The sequence below is a fragment of the Zosterops lateralis genome, assembly GCF_965231275.1.
Source record: "Zosterops lateralis genome assembly, chromosome: 9".
In the NCBI taxonomy this organism is placed as follows: domain Eukaryota; kingdom Metazoa; phylum Chordata; class Aves; order Passeriformes; family Zosteropidae; genus Zosterops; species Zosterops lateralis.
In genome coordinates, this window is record NC_139769.1 from 10375687 (window position 1) to 10392819 (window position 17133).

A 17133-nucleotide genomic window follows, 5' to 3' on the forward strand; every position below is an offset into this window, starting at 1 on the left:
CGGGTGCTCTGTGGTGGGGCAGGCAGGGAGGCACTGGGATGAAGTCAATATAAAACTAATTTTCTTTTCTTCATGAAGAAATGAGGTGTGTGGCAGTAACGTAATTGCAGATAATGAGGTAAGTTATTCTTAATATTCTGCACGTCGCTGTCAGCTCCACCTAATATACCTGCTGGCTGTGCAGGGCACACTGAGCCCCTTGCCCCATGCACAGGATTATGAGGCCATTAATTTGGGAGCAGCTCGGCAGGACCATCCCTGGCGTCCCTGTGGGTCCCTGAGAGCTGGGGGCACTTGGTTCTGACACATCCTTGCGCCACTATGGAGTGTCCTGATGTCCCCACCTTGCCCAGGATGTCATGCTGGGGATGGATTCAGATCAGACCCAAACTCCCTCCTAGCTCCAGTGTGGATAGGGTGAGTAATACAAGAGCCGGTCTCTGTGTGCTGGAAAAATGCTGTCACTGCCCTGACAGTGACATTCCTGCTCACAGGGAGCAGCACAGCCTACTGTAGGGACACAGCACCCAGTGCTCCCATTCATGATTTTTGGGGAGGCCAGCAGAAGTGCCAGAGTGTGTGACATCTCTGAAGTCCATACGGCTGCCGCCGCTCACAAAGCCACCTGCTGTCACCCGGGGGTGGTGGCGGGGAGGCTCAGGGCGGCAGTGGCCGGGCGGCCCTGTTTCTACTTTGCAGGGAGCTGTTATACAAAGGCAGCAGTGATATTATTCATTAACAGTAATCTGCCATTAGAACATTGACAAATGGCCCCTCGGCGCCTGAGCATCAGTTCTGGTACAGCCCATAAAGCATGGGGACAGTTTAAATATGGACCTGCTCAGCTCGGGCTGGGGGTGATCCGTCTTCCCGGCCATAGCACAGGTGCAGTGGGGTTGCCTCCAAATGAGCACGTTTGGGGGGGCCCTGCAGTCCCTGACCACCCACAGCCCACTGGGGCAGCTGCTGGGATGGAAAAGCTCCCTCCTTGCTCTGGGAGTGTCTCGGCCCAGTGCACGGCAGTTGCAGCAGCACTCAGCCCCCTGAGCCCCCGTGGTGGAGGTGTCTCTGTGGTTTGATCCTGTGGGGAGGTAGGAGTGGTGGGAGAAATGATGGTGGGTCAGCACACATAGGGATGCAGTCTCTACCCTTCTCCCCAGTGCCTGGACTGGATGTGGAGTGAGGAGTGGGCATTGCTGCTCCTGGCAGCCTGATCCAGCAGCACAGATTCCTGCTGATGGAATCCTTGAGCTCATGCTGGGCTTGCAGCAGTGCTGCCATGCTGGCAGGAGGGCACACACCAGGCAGTTGGCCCAGTGCCATGGGCTGGGGGCTTTCTGCCTCAGCAGAGGAGTGCAATGGGAATGTCTGTGCCCCTCCAAGGACAAGGCAGCCAGTGATGCTGAACGGCCACAAACTCCAACCAAAACTATGAGAGGGTCCTGCTGCCTCTTGTGTGTGCACATGTCGCTGTCCTTGGCTGTCACTGCAGCAGAAGCTTGACAGAATGTGGAGAGGGCTGAAACGAGTGTGTTGAGGCAGCGTGGTGTCACACTGGGTAATGCTGAAACACATGGGGCAGGAGAGTTAAAACCTGGTGGGCTAAGCCAGCCAGGGTGAGTGGAGGCTGCAGTGTCACATTACCCCACACTGCACTGGCAGCTGGACCAAAGGAGGGTCCCAGAGGTAGCCAGCCCTGGAACCCAGCACCTCACGGCAAGCTCAACCCCAGCCATCCTGGGCCACTGCACGGGGACATGGGGCAATGCTTGGAAGCAGCACAGCAAGGTGAGGGGCAGGGAGGCAGGGCAGAGCCACTGCTCTGTTTGCATGAGGCAGGATAACCCCAAGCTGACCCCTTTCACACACACCGCACAACACCCCTAAATCAATTGCATCTTATTATTACAATATCAATATACAATATTCCTACAATAACACCATTGATTTTCTACTCAGAGGCTGCACCTAAGTCTCTTTTAAAGAGGAGGGAGTTAATAGTGCCCTCATTAAAAATCTATAGATTACCCCCACCCCAAAAAAAAAAGAAAAAGCAGTTTATATTCATTAGGGCTATTGAATATAAAGTAATATGTTTGTGTAGGACATTGGAGTAATGTGATAATCTGTCCGCATATCAGGGAGAAATCCACTTAGCAACCCTGTCAGCTTGACAAGAAAAATGTGCCCATAAAGTCGGGAATACATTGAGGGAGTGAGCGGGAGGAGAGCGGGGGCGCACGTGCGTGTGCGCGCCTGTGCAGAGCCGTGCTGGCCATCAGCGTGGGACCACCTTCACCCCATCACCCTGCTCAGCCTTGGAACACAGGTGTGCACCCCTCAGGCCCCTGGAGGTGTCCGGGACTGGGACATGCCAGGTGTGCTGGGATGGGGATCCAGTTGGGGGGCTCCACAACCTGCCAGCCTCCCCGGCCCCAGGTAGGGTCACCAGATGGGACAGGGTGGTGCGTGCCAGCCTGGGTGCTGGGGCAGCACCACCACAGCCGTGTGCCCCCCAGGGAGAGCTGGGCTGGCTGGGGGCTACAAGGTAGGCAGGGCTGCCTGTGTCCTCCTGCCAGCCTCGGACTCTGCTTGTCCCCTGCCCCGTGGTCACCTTTGCAATGGATTAAGCACTGAAAAGCAGCAGAGCAATCCCGGTCGCGCTCTCTTAGGCTGTCAATTGCCATTTTTGTAATAGAAATTCCTTTCACAAGGTAACGACGGCCAGATTTAGAGGATTTCATATTGTTAATAATTCCCCAAACAGCCATCTGACTGTGTTGTTTTAAAAGCCGCTTAGTTTTTTGCTTTGGAGTTTATGAAAATCTCCCACTCTAATATCCCGAGAGCCAGCCTATAATTGTGTTATTAAATCAATCGGAGCGGATTACATTGTAAAATCAATAGATGGCTGTAATTGCATATTAGAAAGTTGTTCTGCTGTTGTTGATTTTTTTTTACATGGATAATTATAATAAGCGTGTTTACCTTAGCGCTGATTTGGAATGAGTCTTACTAAATGACGTATGACGAGCTTGGCACGCTCGCTGCCAGGGGCCGTGGCATCATTTGAGACAGCAAGGACAGCACTGGTGGCATGGGCATATGGGTGACACTGACATGACAGGGTCCCACCAGTTTTGCAGGGTGGCAGCTGAGAGTTCAGGGTGTGTCCCAGTGCTGGCACCTGGCAACAGAGCACACTGGGCTGTTCTGGGGAGGCAGATGACGAGGTGCAGGAAGCAGACAGTGGTCCCAGACGGTGTCCCCAGGGACCAGCTTGGGAGTCCCAGGAAGTGCCATGGGGTCTCGCTGCCCGTCTGTCAGCTGCCCAGGTCTCCGTGCAGTTCCTCCTCAGCAGTATGGAGCAATAGTCAAGCCTCAGTGCCCACTCCAGCTCGGGGCAATGCTGCAGGCTGTGAGGTTGGCAGTGGGACACCTGCAGCTGTGCTTTCACATTCAAACTGCTCACTTGCCACCCACCTGCCACAGCTCCAGGATTTGCTTTGCTGTTGCTTTTTGGGGGTATCAGGCCAGGGCTGGCTGGGTGGGGGTACTTTGGCCACAGACAGTTGCACTCCTCTTACCTCTGTTTCCCCAGCTTTGAAGCCACTATTATTACCCTGTTAGGTCCCACTGGCAGCTGGCTCCAGGGGCTGAGGGCTTTCCAAGGGGCTCAGTTGTCCGGGGGATGAAATGAAGCAGGTGATCCTAAGAACAGTGAGTGGATCACCTGAGTGGGAACAAGTGACAGCAGCAGGAGCTGGCATTGTGGCTTGGCTGGGCAGGACACCTGTCACCTCCAGGGGCCTCATGTAGCCATCAGTGTCCCTTTGGGCAGCAGAGAGGAGGACAAAGGCATAGAGAGATGGGCTCACCTCTGCTCCTGTGCCAGCCGTGGGCTAGGGACCTTCCTCCTTTGTTGGGCTGTCCTCATGCCCAGCTGCTGTCCCCTGTCTGCGACATGAGTGACAGGAAGGGATGTCATGAGTGGGTCTCAGGGGACACTCCAGAGGCACATGGCACTGATAGGGACATTATCTCTTTCACTGCCGACCATCAGCAAGGAGGGTCCCCGACAGCTCATGGCAGTCTCTTGGGGAACTGTGCATGGGGAAAGTCCTGAACTTCCAACAGATGCTGGGGCAGGTGGTGGCTTTGCCAGTGGGTCACTGGGCACAGCGGGACTGGGCAGTGCTGCTGGTCTGGCAGGGAGCATCCAGGAGGCCGGGTAGCCCCATCCCTGCAGGCAGATGCCTGGCAGCAGGACAGCGCTGCCCGGCTGTGGGGGGCCCTCAATCCGGCACGCGGCACTGTCAGCAGGCAGCCTGCTGTCTCCTAGACAGTGAAATATGGCCACAATTAGCCCGGATACAGTTCAATTATGATAAACAGCGTTTGCACCCTTTAAGCTGTGATTAAAAGGCCTCCTCCCGTTGATAGAGAGACCTAATTTCACATTATTATCGCTGTAGCTTGATTATAAAGCACTCCCTGGATTTACAGTTGGGAGATGGATGTGGAGGCTTCTTTATCATTTACACATCAGTAATGATGCAGCCTTCCCTCCACCACAACATCCATCCAGCAGCGGCGGGGAGAGGGGGGCCTTGCCTGCACCCCCCTCCTGGGGCACCCTCTCCCCATGTCAGCCAGGCCCCGCTGCCACACGCAAGTGGGCAAAGTCACCCTTACGGTAACAGCTTGATAAATGGGCGGGCGGTAATGAAATGGAGACATCAAGGCGTGGGGCGAGGAAGAAAGAGTGGTAATCGGAACGAGTGGAGCTGTCCCGAAACGGAGGGGAGCGGGAAGAAGGATCGCCTCTGCGCCGTGTGCTGTCAAGGGAGAAATTACACATTTACTCTTGCTTTTTCTTAAGGAGACGGCCCTCATAGATCAAAACATGGATTTACAAGCCAATTTTCAACATGAAATATAGACACTAGGAATCAATTTAAGCCCAGCTTCTATTTTAGCAAACGGTGCCTGAGTTTAGTCCCAGGTAAATAACACCAGATCCTTCCTCCTTCCCATCTTGCTGCTCTACCACAGCCCAGCACCAGGAGTGGCTGTGGCTTCCCATCCCAGCCATCTGCCACTTGTCAGACTCTGCTCAGTGGGCATAGGGAGGCACCACGGGCTGGCTCTGGTGGGACATGGATGACCCCAGCCTTCAGGTCCGGGGCATGGATCCATCTTGGTGCAGCACTGGGTCATACGGGGATGCAGGTGGCAAATGCTGAGACTTGGGAACTCTGCAATCACGCCACATCACTGCAAGGTCCTTGGGACAGAGTACGTGGACCGGTGAGGACACAGGCCCAGCATGGGATTCAGAACTTGCTCCAACTCCTGTTAGGATCATGCCTCTAACCCAGTATCTCTGTGCTTTCTCCTTAGACGACTGCAAGAACATTGCCAACATCATGAAGACACTGGCCCATAGAGGCTTCATCTTCAAGCAGACCTCCAAACCTTTTTGATCCCCGAGGCAAGCCAGGCAAGGGCTGCATGCGCCCGGTGCCGGCGAGGCGGGGAGGACGGGCTCCAGCATTTAAAAAAAATCCGGCAACCGAGGCCAGAGGAACCGACACAAAAAAAAATCTCAATTTCAGCTGTTAACTCCAGTAGAGGTTGTATATATGGGAAGGCAAATCTGTGTAGACCTGATGTGACTCCCTCTCTGGGCTGCTCCGGACATTATGCCATGCTAGCGGACAGCCGCGTAGGGCGCTTGCACCACATTTTAGACTTGTAGTTCGTTCTTTTTCTTTGGCTCCTGATTTCCGTCCCTCCCCCCATATCCCATCCCGTCCTCCCTCTCCCACCCCGTAGCCAGAGCATCCCCCATCTCCACCCTGGCATGGGCCATACCCACCTTCCCTTCTTCTTTCTCTTCTCTGGTTTTATGTTTTCAGGCCTCAACGGCTGCTGCAGCGATGCTGGTGTGTGCCTGCACTCGGGCAGCACTCATGGAGGCTCAGCGTGTCGAGACGGCCCCTCGCCCTCCCCGCCAGCTCCCCTCGCCTCTCCCCTGAGCGCCTTTTCCCCTTTTTGAGTCAACACTAACCCCTCTCTGACTCCTGTATGTGACAAACGCGATCCGTCTCTTTATGTTCAAGGTGAAGTGCCTGTATTCTCCGCTGCAGAGCCCCTGGCAGCCCCACCCTGGGCTGCAGGGCCCCGGAGGGCTCCCTTCAGTGAGGCAGGGGCCCAGCGGACAGGCGGGCGGCAGGAGGGAGGTGACAGTGTCCGCATGGAGCCCCGTCCCGTCCCCGTTCCGTCTGCTCGTGCCTCTTGCGGGGCTGGGTGGGATGCCCAGCCCTGCCTCGTCCCCGCCGATCAATTCCAGCTCCATAGGGGACAGGCCCGCCACAGCACCGTGTCCGTGTCCGGTGGTGGACGTGCCAGCGCGCGCTGGCCCCCGGCCCACAGGTACCTGAGCAGGGGAGCTGCAAATTGCCCCAGGCCCCTGAGTGTGCTCCCCACCAACCTCCCTCGGTTCCGAGCTGAGGCTCAGCCCCCCACGTGCCCACGTGCTGTGCCCCTCACAGGTCCCCACGGACGCTCAGCAGCAGCTGGCTTGTTGCCTGAGAGAGTTGCCGAGCACATCCCCTCTGGCTGGGTGGGCTCCCGGCTGGCCAGGGCGGTTGGGGGGAGCCGTGGGGTGGGCTGAGGGCACACGTCCTCTCAGTGTCACCCAGCCCCAGGGCCCTGCTGAACGGAGCCCTCGTCCGGGCACTGACCTGCAGGGAGGCTGCAGCCCCAGGCCCGTGCGTGCATGGCCTGGAGTGAAGCCGGTGACGGCAGCCAGAAGGGCAATACAGGCACTGAACTTGGCGGTACATGACTGCATGGTGTGTGGTGTTCCAGTTAAACCAACCGATAATGCAACCCCAGCATTTTCATTGTCTAGTTATTCCAATCCTTGCTGTAAATGTGCCACATGAATAAAGTTTGGGGGTAAAGGAGCCCAGGCTGTGCCCATGCATGTGCAAGTTTGTATGGGGGGCAGAGGCAGGGGAGTGCTCCCTGGGGTATGGCACATCCATGCTCCCCATAAAAGGCAAGGGTTTTGGCTGTGAAATGGCAGTCAAGGTTCCCTGCTGCTGGGAGCACTGCCCCACTCTCCAGCCTGGGGACTGTGGGTGGGCACCAGCCCCACCATCACCTTGGGTCTGCTTGTGCCCCAAGGCAGCTTTGCCCTGAGGATCCCACAGCTGGGCCTTATCCATGGGTGCACCCCATGCAGTTTTCTGCCCAGTGCAGGGTGACAGCCATCACTATCTTCCACTGGTACCTGTCACCCCACCCTGCAGCCTGGCACACCATACCACACAGCTGCCACTGCATTTGGAGCATCTTGGCTACCAAATGGAGCCAGCCTGGCTCTGCTGGGCCCTGGGGCACCTGCTCTGCCCTGGCCAGCTGAGCCAGCATAAGTGCAGCACTGTGGGGTGCAGGAGCCATACCCACTGCATCCAGGTGCCCAAGGAACCTGCCTTGTGCCAGAGTGCCACTGGGTGACAGGGATGCAAGTATTCAGCTAGCAGCGAGTGGGCAGCTCCCACAGGGCAGGGGAAGTCCAGCCCACTTGCTCCATGCAAAGGTCACAGGGTTTTTACCAGTTCCCTCTGTGCAGCCCCTGATCAGCTTTATTGACCCTTTTTCAATGGGAGTTGTCTAATTAGTTTTTTATGAAAACTAAGAACTTGGCCTTTGCCCTCTACTCCTGCAGGCGAGAATGTGACTCAGAGGACATTGTCATGGTGGATCAATGATGGCCAGTTACACATGGAAGGCAGGTGTAGGGGACACAGAGTGGGCAGGTGGGCAGCAGCCCAGAGCAGGGCACACAGCCAGGCCACCAGTGCCCAGTGGGCATCACATAAACCCAGGCTGCCATTGCGATGCCTCAGCCCCTCCAAGGCCTTGCAAAACATGAAAGCAGGGACCAGGGGCCCCTCCCACCAGACTGAAAAGCCTTGGGCGGGGCAGCAGGAGGAGGAACTCTACAGTGAGTGCTGGGGACAACAGGAGTGTGTTTCCAGCAGGGGCAGCCCCTCACTCAGGCAAGGCAGCACTTGCAGGTGTCGCGCATACAAGAGTTACTGGAAGAGAGCAGCTACAAAAGGGCTGGGCATATGGGATGCTGGAAGGAGCTCTCCAGCCTGGTGTGGGCAGCACAGGAACAGCCAGGCTCAGAACATGGTAGCCTCAAAGAACAGCAGGGGCTGCAGCAACTCCAGTTGTCACCTGGTGACCTGAGGCAGACGGGCTTAGGGACAGCCAGGAGCTCCCAGTAGGATTAGTGGCACCCAGCCTGCCTGGGGCAGGGGTGAGACAGCTCCATGCACCGGGGCTAGTGGGCACATGGCACCCATGGGGGCCTGGGGCAGAGCCTTGCACATCCCTCGGGCAGCTCTCCAGCACCTGCTTCAAGTGCCTGGAGGTTGCACTGCTCCGGAGGTCAGATGAGGTTGGGACTACAGCACTGGGCAGGGGATAGCTCCCACTTTTCTCTGGAGTACTACAATGTTTGCCTCAGTAAGGCCCCTGTCCTGTCCATGGCTGCAAGCAGGCAGCTGTCCCTAGGGGCTCCAGGAGAGCCCAGCACTGCCCCTGCACCTCCTCCTCCTCACCCTGCACAAAGTGCTTATGGCTTCTTCACATTCTTGATGGAGAAGGACCTGGAGGCCAACTTCCTTCACTTTCACTGCTCTAAAAGGGAGACAGGAAAGAAATTCCAGGAACAGTAGGTGGGAGCACTTGCAGTTGTGGCTAACGCATCCACCTGTCCTGGAGCTAGCCCCAGGGCTTCAGCAGCATTCCAGGCAGTGCCAAAATGGACTACACTGCCTAGATGAAGGCAGAGCCAGGTCTCTGCATGACAGGAGGGACAGAGCCAATCCAGCAGTTACAAGGGGGTGGGATGGCAACCTCACAGGGGATGTTACCTCTCTGACATGAACAGGGCTTTGGGATGGCCAGGAGGTAGGGGCTGAGCAAGAATCTGGTGGCCCCAGGAGCCCTGACCAAGCAAGCCAGCACCAAGCCCTAAGGAGCAGGACACTCAGAGAAGGGCAGAACTCTGTGCCATGGGCAGCTGTGCCAGGGATGCTTGACATAGGACAGGGCAGAGTGTGGAAATGCTCCTCTGCCATCCAGACCTGCCGTGATGTGGCCCAGGAGCAGATCAGGAGGCTGACAGAAAACCAGGGCTCTTCAAAAAACCCACCCCTTGTCTGGGCAGCACACACCAATACACCGGAAGGAGGCTGGCAAGCTCTGGGGAGCTCCCCTTCACAGAGAAGGTTCAGGATGCACCCAGCCCTAGGAAAGCCGGGGCCATTGTCACCAAGTGGGACATTCCCCCAGCCCCATCACTGCACTGCAGTGAGACTGTGCCAGGTGCCACACGGACCCTCTGCCCACAGCCGTGGCAGGGTCAGCACCCAGGGCTGGGCTCTGTGTGGGGGGTGCCCCAGGCACGGCTCAGTTACCAGGTACCCGTGTGCTGGGTGCTGCAGGGACAGGAGGTGCCAGAGCCCCAGGTCCCCATAGCACAAGGCACCGTGGGCAGTGGCACAGGCCAGCGCTGCACTGGCACAGTGACTGCAGTCTGGTGCCTGCCGTGCCCAGCCCCGCAGCCCTCCCCTGTTCCCACAGGCCTGAGGAGCCACTGCCCCAGCCCGCAAGCGCCCAGGGGACAGAGACAGCAGCAGGGACCCATCCTCTGGAGCGAGCCAGGCCTGCCCGTCCCTGCTCCTGCGGCCCCGCAAGCGTCGGCTCCCGGCGGCAGAGCACGTCGTGGGAGGCCCCGCTGCCTCCCCTGGCGGGAAGCGGCCCCCAGTTCCCGCCGGGCAGACGGCAAACAGAGCATGGAATTTGCACGGCTGAAAGTTAAATACAACACACACACGGATTTCGTCAGAGGCCCTGGCACCGCTGCCTTCGCGGGATCCGATTAACGGGGAAATAAAAGGGCCAGAGAACCCACACAGCAGAGTGAGCAGATGCCCTATAAAAATCAAATACAGGGTAATCAAGGGGACCGAAAGGTACATTTAAAAAAACAAAAACCCACCCTGGAAACAAAGGAGCTGGGCTTTGTGGCTTTCCTGGGAGGGCTGCAGAATTAATGGGGAAGAGCACATGTGTTTGATAATCTTTATATGGCAAAAGACCCATCCTTCAAATATGTCACAAATTCATATTAATCACCTTCCTATTGCCTTCCGTGGCACAGCTATTCCAGTTGCCTCGGGCAAAATTGGGAACTGTCTGGTTAAAAAAAATGTTTTACATTATAATTTACAAGAGCTTACAAGTCTAGTTTCTTTTAATGGAAAGAACGATTAAAAAAAAGAGAAGAATATATATACACCCTGGTATATATACACTATATATATTAAAATATATATATATAAAAGACAGATATTGTAACTCCATCTGGAAAGAGAGAATGTTTGATCTTAACAATGTAACTTCTAGCTTTCAAACAGGCTCAGAAAACAAGAAGTCAGCAGGAGTTCAGATAAAGGAAGCTTAAAAGTCAAATAATTCTGACTCTGAACCCGAGACTTCTTAGACTCAAGGTCCTTTCCTTTACCCATTAATGGGCTGACTTGTGAGCTCAGGAACAAAGTGCTGCAATGTGAGGATTTCTGAGAGTCACTCATTACAGATCACTGAGTGGAGTCTGAGTTGCGGAAATCAAAGGATCCAATCTGGAGTAACTGGCTGAACTTCTGCTTGGAACTAATTTGTTCCGAGTTCGGCTCACCTTTCACCTCCCGAAGGCCCCGAGTAAAGTCCCTACCGGGGTCAGCCTCAAACAGCACTGGAGGGATCCCAGCTCAGCTTTAATGGTCAGCAATGGGCACTGCAGTCCCTGGGAGAGGGTGGACAGGTAGCCAGGGTAGGAGAAAAGTGGTGGACACAGCAGGGTAGGACAGCACCAGGCTTCACACTGCCCCATGGACTCTGAGCCAGATGCCTCTCCCAGCCTGGCTACCACACCCTGCTGACATGTCCCCCCTCCCCACTGCTGGCCAAGCAAGGTGGTGGCAGACAGGTGCTGACAAAACCAGCATCTCAAAAGACCCTGGTGTGCCTTTGCCCATTCATCCCAATTCCTGGAAAGGAATCCAGGCATGCCAGGCAGCACTCAGGAGTCAGGACTCCTAGTCCTATTCCTGGCTTTGCCACTCACTCCCTCCAACATCTGGAGCAAGACACTTCTGTCCAGGGAAACAAATCTGGCTTCAGGGGAGCAGCTGGTTTGGAGGCTGAACTAATCCATGCTTAATCCAACATGTAGAGTGCCATGGACGGACAGTGCTAGACAGCACAGAGGGATTCTCCAACTCAGAGGAATTTGAAGGAGGGAGATTAAATGATTCCCCCAAAGGCCCTGGCAGCTCAGTGGCAAAGCACACGCTTGAACTCAGGAGTTCAGTGCTGGTGTGGCAGGGTTAAACCACTGCAACAGGACAAGGGCAGGTATCATGGCCAAGCACCCAGGGCTGCAGGAGGCAAAGGAAGGAATGGCCATCAAAAAGCACCACTGTGCTCGACCTGCTTGTTCCCACCACACTGCTGCCCTGCTGCCAGCACTGTGGGGTGGGGACAAAGCGCCTTGCTTCCACAGGCTGCTTCCTCAGCACTGTGTCCTGGCCCTGCTGTCCCCACCATGGCCTGGGACACCTTGGGGCCATTGCTGTGCAGGGTGGGGACACATGCATGCACCCACCAGCCATCTCCCTTCTCAGCGCTGACCAAGCCCAACAATCTTCCAGAAGCAAACTTCAGCCATGATGCTGGACAAGAGGCACCGGAGCTGCATCTGCCAGCTCCAGGCAGGGCAGGGAAGGGAGGATCACCAGGACATGACCTCTACTCAGCTCAGCCTATCTTTGGAAAAATTGGCTGTGGGCTGCAGGGTGTTGATTTCTCCCACCACCACATAGCCCAACTACCGTAGAAATGTTCAGGGCAAGCACAGTGCCAGGCCCTGCCTGACTCTCCAAACATATCTCCACCAGGTAGAACATGGTACAGCAGCCCCGTTCTCTTCCTCTCCAAAATACCCCTCCAGCTGGGATGTAATTTCCGCCCCCCTCAAAAGGTAGCAAAAAATGGTCACAGTGTGAATGTGCTTGACCTTTTGTCTTGGACTAATCTAATTGTGTCGTCTTTGTGTAATCAGCCGGTAAAGGTCAGTGCTGTATTTAACATGGGGGCCCTTTAGGTACTGAATTTGCCTTGCAGTGAATTAACTTGATTATATTTCTTTCAAATATGTCAGAGACCAGGTCAGTTTAACCCCCTCTGTGCTGTCTGGGCCCATGCCTTTGTTTCCAACTCCAGGAGGTGGCATCGAGGAACAATGTGGCCAGAAACACACGCATGGGCTCCCTCCTCCTGCAGTTATGGCCACCACCACCATCTCTCCCACCTTCCCAACAAGCCAGTTCTCAAGGGAGACCAAGTGTACTGTAAATCAGCCCGGAAAGTTTGCAAACCAGGACACTCCAGACCGCAGGGAGGGAGGGGTGAGATTCCAGATTGAATGCAGCAGGGAAAAAAATAATAATTCAAAAGACTCCTTTACAAACATGAACCTGTCTCAGTAGAACTTGTCCTTACGACTCAACATTGTCACAATCAAATAGGACATTACTCAAGTCCAGGTTAACGTGTCGCCTCTGCCGTTGACAGATAAGGTGTTCTCCATATCCTGCAATACATTATACATTTTAGAAAGTAAAGGTCTGTGCCACTACCAGGGGCAGTGCGTCAGAGGCGTCGGGGATGCCACGGTGTGGAGACGGGCAGCTTTCATCAGGCAGTTCAGCTCAGCTGTGCCAGGGGACTGCACAGAGGGGAAAGCAGCCTCAGCTGATCCCCAGGCTTACCCTTGGCCCTGAGGCAGTGGTGACGGGCTGAGCAGCCTGCCCTCCTGGAGGGAGGGAGGAGAGGCCGGTGATTCACATCCTGCAGAGGTACATGCACAGGACATTGCCACAGGGCTTGCACTGGAAGAAGCCCTAGGCCTGGCTTTTCTTTCTTGGCACTGGAAGTAGGGTATAAAAACCCTCCTTTGCTCTTCAAACACCTCTCTCCTTCCCAAGCCTCCTGCTCCAGGCAGGGCTACTGCTTGACTCCAGGGTCTTGGGCAGGTCATGTCTCATCACCTGAAGACTGCTTTCCCCACTTGCTTCCCTCTGCTGAGCAACCCTTACAAGGCTGTGTCTAGAGGGAAAATGCCTCAGGTTTGCAGCTGTACTGCTGCTGCCTTAGAACAAGCTCTCATCGCCCAAAGCCTCACCGCTTTGGTCCACGGTGGCACCCACACCAAGCCATCTGCCTGCATGCAGGATGTAGAATGCCCTGCTGACCCCACCTGTAGCACCAAGAACACTGTCCAGCACAGGAGACAAGCCCAGAGAGCAGCACTGGGACTTGGGGGGGGAACAGGCGTGTTCTGCTCCCTTGGACGCGCATGCCTGGAGGGAGAGCAGGGCAGCATCCCCAGCGCTTGTCAGGGCATCTGCGTCGGAGACCTGAGTGCGCCCTGTTCTGCCCCCCCGACCTTCCTTCTCACCGAGTTGGGGGTCAGTGGTGCTCCTACTACATCAATGATCTGGTCCTTGGTATCTCCCTTGCCCTCCTCGATGCTGAGCCCTGTCTGGCCATCTGGATGGGCACCTTCCACGCTGAGGGGGCCAATGCTCCCAACTTTGGCCAGGGCCTCGTAGCGGTGCCGTAACATCTGCAGCTCATACTCGCAGTTGGCAAAGGCTTGTTTCAGCTCATACAGCAGCACCAGGTCGCTCCGCAGCTCGTTGAACATCTGCACAATCTCCTCTGTGGGCATAGGGTTGAGATCTAGGCAGAAAAACATCCCCTGTTAAATACCCAGACTTACAACCCTACAATGAAAAATCCCTATAAGGGTCTCGGCTGCTCTTTCATTCCCACAAAGATACACCAGGAGCCTCACTCCAATCGCATGGAGCAGTAGCAACTGGTATCCCTAAGGGCTGCACACCTATTTTTCAGGCTGTCCTTTGGTTCTGACCAAGGACAAAGGGTGAACCTGCAAAGTCCAGGACACAGCAAGTGAAGGATGATGGAAGACCAGATGATTGAACCTTGCCACCCACCAGGTCACATGAAGGGAGCTCTGCCTTACAGAGAGACTGGATCCACACTGCTGCAAAGGGCAGAAGAGCTCCTGTTGTTTCCTACACCTTCACCAACAACAGGTGGACAGGCTGAGCTCCATTGCCTCTCTTATTGCTCCTCCCAGGGCAGGTCCAAGACAGAGAACTGCTCTGCTGCTGTGTTACAGACCTGTTTGTAGCAGCAACTATCAGATCACCTCCCCACATCTTGCATTCTGCTGCACCCCACCATGCACACACACAGAGCCAGGAAGAGCTGCAAGTTCTGCAGAAGGAAAGGATAAAGCTCTGCATGTTTGCCCTGATACACAGCAGTGGCCGCTGTCAGCAGGGCTGCCAACATGACCCCCTTCCTGCTGGCACAGTGTTCACCCCCGCAAAGTCCAGGTGTGGTTCTGCACTTTAAGGTGCAGCAGGACTGGAGCCCCAAGAGACCCTCAAGATATGTATGTTCTGTGAGGGAGGAGCAGGGAATCAGGAACCCCTCCTCACCCTCATGGAAAGTGAGCTCCAAGAAGCACTCACATGCTTCCCTCAGGCTTCCCTAGCAAGCACAAACAGCAACTCCCTTAGTTCTACAGCAGAAAGAGGAAACCATCCTGGCTGAGCCACTTTCACCAGCCACAGGAGGCCTTCAAAATGGCACAGTCTCTGAGACAACATATTGAGCCATAAACCCAAAAAACTAACAAGATTTAACAGAAGTCAGTGCTGGGCACAGGCTCAGTAATCTCTTGTAAATCATTAATAAGGCTTCTATTTTTCTTTCTATTTTTCTCTTTTCCTACCTTTAAATATCTCTGCCTTTAAATATCAGTGAGGGGGAAAGGGATCATCAGGTGTCTAATCAAGAGACACTGCATGCTGGGACCTGTAATACCTGCAAACTGTCCCCACTGCATGGAGAGCAGCTGCTGGCCATGGGCTGCACTTCTCCCCCTCTAGCCACGAGCAGGTATTGTACATGTTAAGTGAACCCTTCTTTCAGCTGCTAAGACACTCGAGTTCAAGAGTGAGGGATGTGTGTTTACTCGCCTTTCAGCAGAGATGCTCCAGATTTTCACACAGCATGCAACCTATAAAGGGGGGATGAACAGTCCCAGATGCATTTTGGACTTGCCACCGTGAGCAGTAAATTAAGAGGAAATGAAGCTTAAAAGCAAGACAGGGCAGCCCTGAACAATGCGTGTGCCATGGTCACTAACACACTTAGAAGTACCTCTCCCGGCAAGGCTGAGATTTGCCTTCCTAATACTGCGCTGCCTCTCTTGATGGTTAAAAAGGCCCAAACAAGAGAGAAACAAAGGCTTTTTTAAAAGATTTTTCTACTGGGAGGAAAAAAAAAAACCCTATGCATCTTGTTCTGGCTTTTACCCTCTCTTTTTTTTTTTAAACACATAAAATATTTTAAAAACCATTCACATACTGTTATTCAAGAAACTGGCTGTATTACTAGGGGAAAAAATAGCCCATCTCGAGAACAAAGGCTAGCTCTGTGTGTCTCTTTCTCTCTCGCGTGCCCCCTTTACTCACCTACTCCGAGTTCCATCAGCATCTGCTCCAGGGCTTTAATCTTCTTCTGTCCCACCGAGCTTGGCAGTTTCATCTGGAACACAAAGGTAACAGAGCCACACAGCTCAGAGATAGCCCTCACTCACAGCCGTCTAGTTCAAAAGGCAAGAGAGCTTTTCTTTTTATAGTGCAGGGGGAACAAAAAAAGAAAGGGAGAGAAAGGAAAATCAAGTGGTAAGAGAGGGAGACAGGGGCTGAAAGTTTTCAGACTAGGTCCGAGGGCAGGTATTGAAAAGCCCGGTCGTGAGGGCTTTTATTTTCTCTCTCGTGTGTGTGCAAGACACGCTGTTTTACAGTTTCCATGTGTCACTGAATTAACAACAAAAGTTCTTCTTGGCTTCAAACCCTCTCCTGCAGTGCCCAGCCCATCAAAGGGCTCATTTACACAGCGGCTAATGTGCAATGCTGCCCTACTTTATTCGCTTTAGCCGGCCTGATTAGACTCATGCGCTAACAGACTCACTTCTCCTTTTACCTGCTGAGCCCCAGACCTGTGGGATTCATTTACAGAGCAGGCTTTGTAACAAAGGGGAGAGACAGAGAGAGCACAGTTACTTGACTGGCGGAAGTGTGCACACACATTTACATCGGAGCTAAGGGGCTAGGTGAGAGAGGAAGCATCAGATGTGAGCTATGAAAGGGAATTGGAGCTGGCCAGGAGAGGAAGAATGCACACACTTAGCAGGGTCCTTCCTCTGCATTCATTTGGGCTCTAGCAGGAGTGCTAGCTGCTCAGACCAAGCATTTATTAGATTATCAGCAGCACAAATGCAGCTGGCACAGTATGGCAGGGAGAACAGGTTTCCAAGCCCTGCGGATACATCCAAGAAAAAATGAAAGTACTCAGCTGTGCTAGAAGACGCATCAGGAAAGAAATGGTTCTCATCACTGCATTGTCAAACACCCTTCTGCACAGGCACAGGCTGCCCCTCCATATCCAGCCCTGGAAAGGTGACCTCACACCTCAAGCTGGGCATCCCAATCACCAACCAAGTTGCTTGGCAGGCCATTGAGCAGCCAGGAGGCAAGAGCACCCTACAGCCATCCTGCACACACCACTTACTGACCCAAACCTCAGTCTGCAACATGGCTGGGAATGACCTGAAGGAAGAAACATTATTCACTCCACCTTAAAACTGGCCTCCCAGGAGAGCTCACTGGGTGGGCCTGTGGTCACCTTACTTCCCAAGAGCCACAGGCTGAAGTTGCCCAAAGCAGGCAGCCCAACATCAGTCCCCCAGATTAGACTCATCGTTTCCAGTGTTCACTGCCCAACAGAAAAATGCCAAGAGGCTCCATCTGGAATTTCCTAATTCCTCTGAATGCAGGAGCACTGTGTGCACACACACATCCCCAAATGATGAGA

The 17133-nt window shown here is 54.4% G+C and overlaps 2 protein-coding genes across 3 annotated transcripts in view; one reads left to right on the top strand and one right to left on the bottom strand.

Annotated features, from left to right (window-relative positions):
- Positions 1-6969, top strand: part of ERI3 (ERI1 exoribonuclease family member 3) — a 130730-nt gene extending 123761 nt beyond the window's left edge. For both annotated transcript variants that reach the window (XM_083868094.1, XM_083868095.1), the window contains exon 8: positions 5404-6969. In XM_083868094.1, the coding sequence (XP_083724220.1) occupies positions 5404-5486 (83 nt within the window). In that variant the 3' untranslated portion in view covers positions 5487-6969. The remainder of the gene's footprint in view (positions 1-5403) is intronic.
- Positions 6970-10175: 3206 nt separating this feature from the next.
- Positions 10176-17133, bottom strand: part of DMAP1 (DNA methyltransferase 1 associated protein 1) — a 31424-nt gene continuing 24466 nt past the window's right edge. Inside the window, exons 9-10 of the mRNA XM_083867865.1 lie at positions 15729-15801; positions 10176-13896 (exon numbers count right to left, since the gene is read on the bottom strand). Of these exons, the coding sequence (XP_083723991.1) occupies positions 13550-13896; positions 15729-15801 (420 nt within the window). The 3' untranslated portion in view covers positions 10176-13549. The remainder of the gene's footprint in view (positions 13897-15728; positions 15802-17133) is intronic.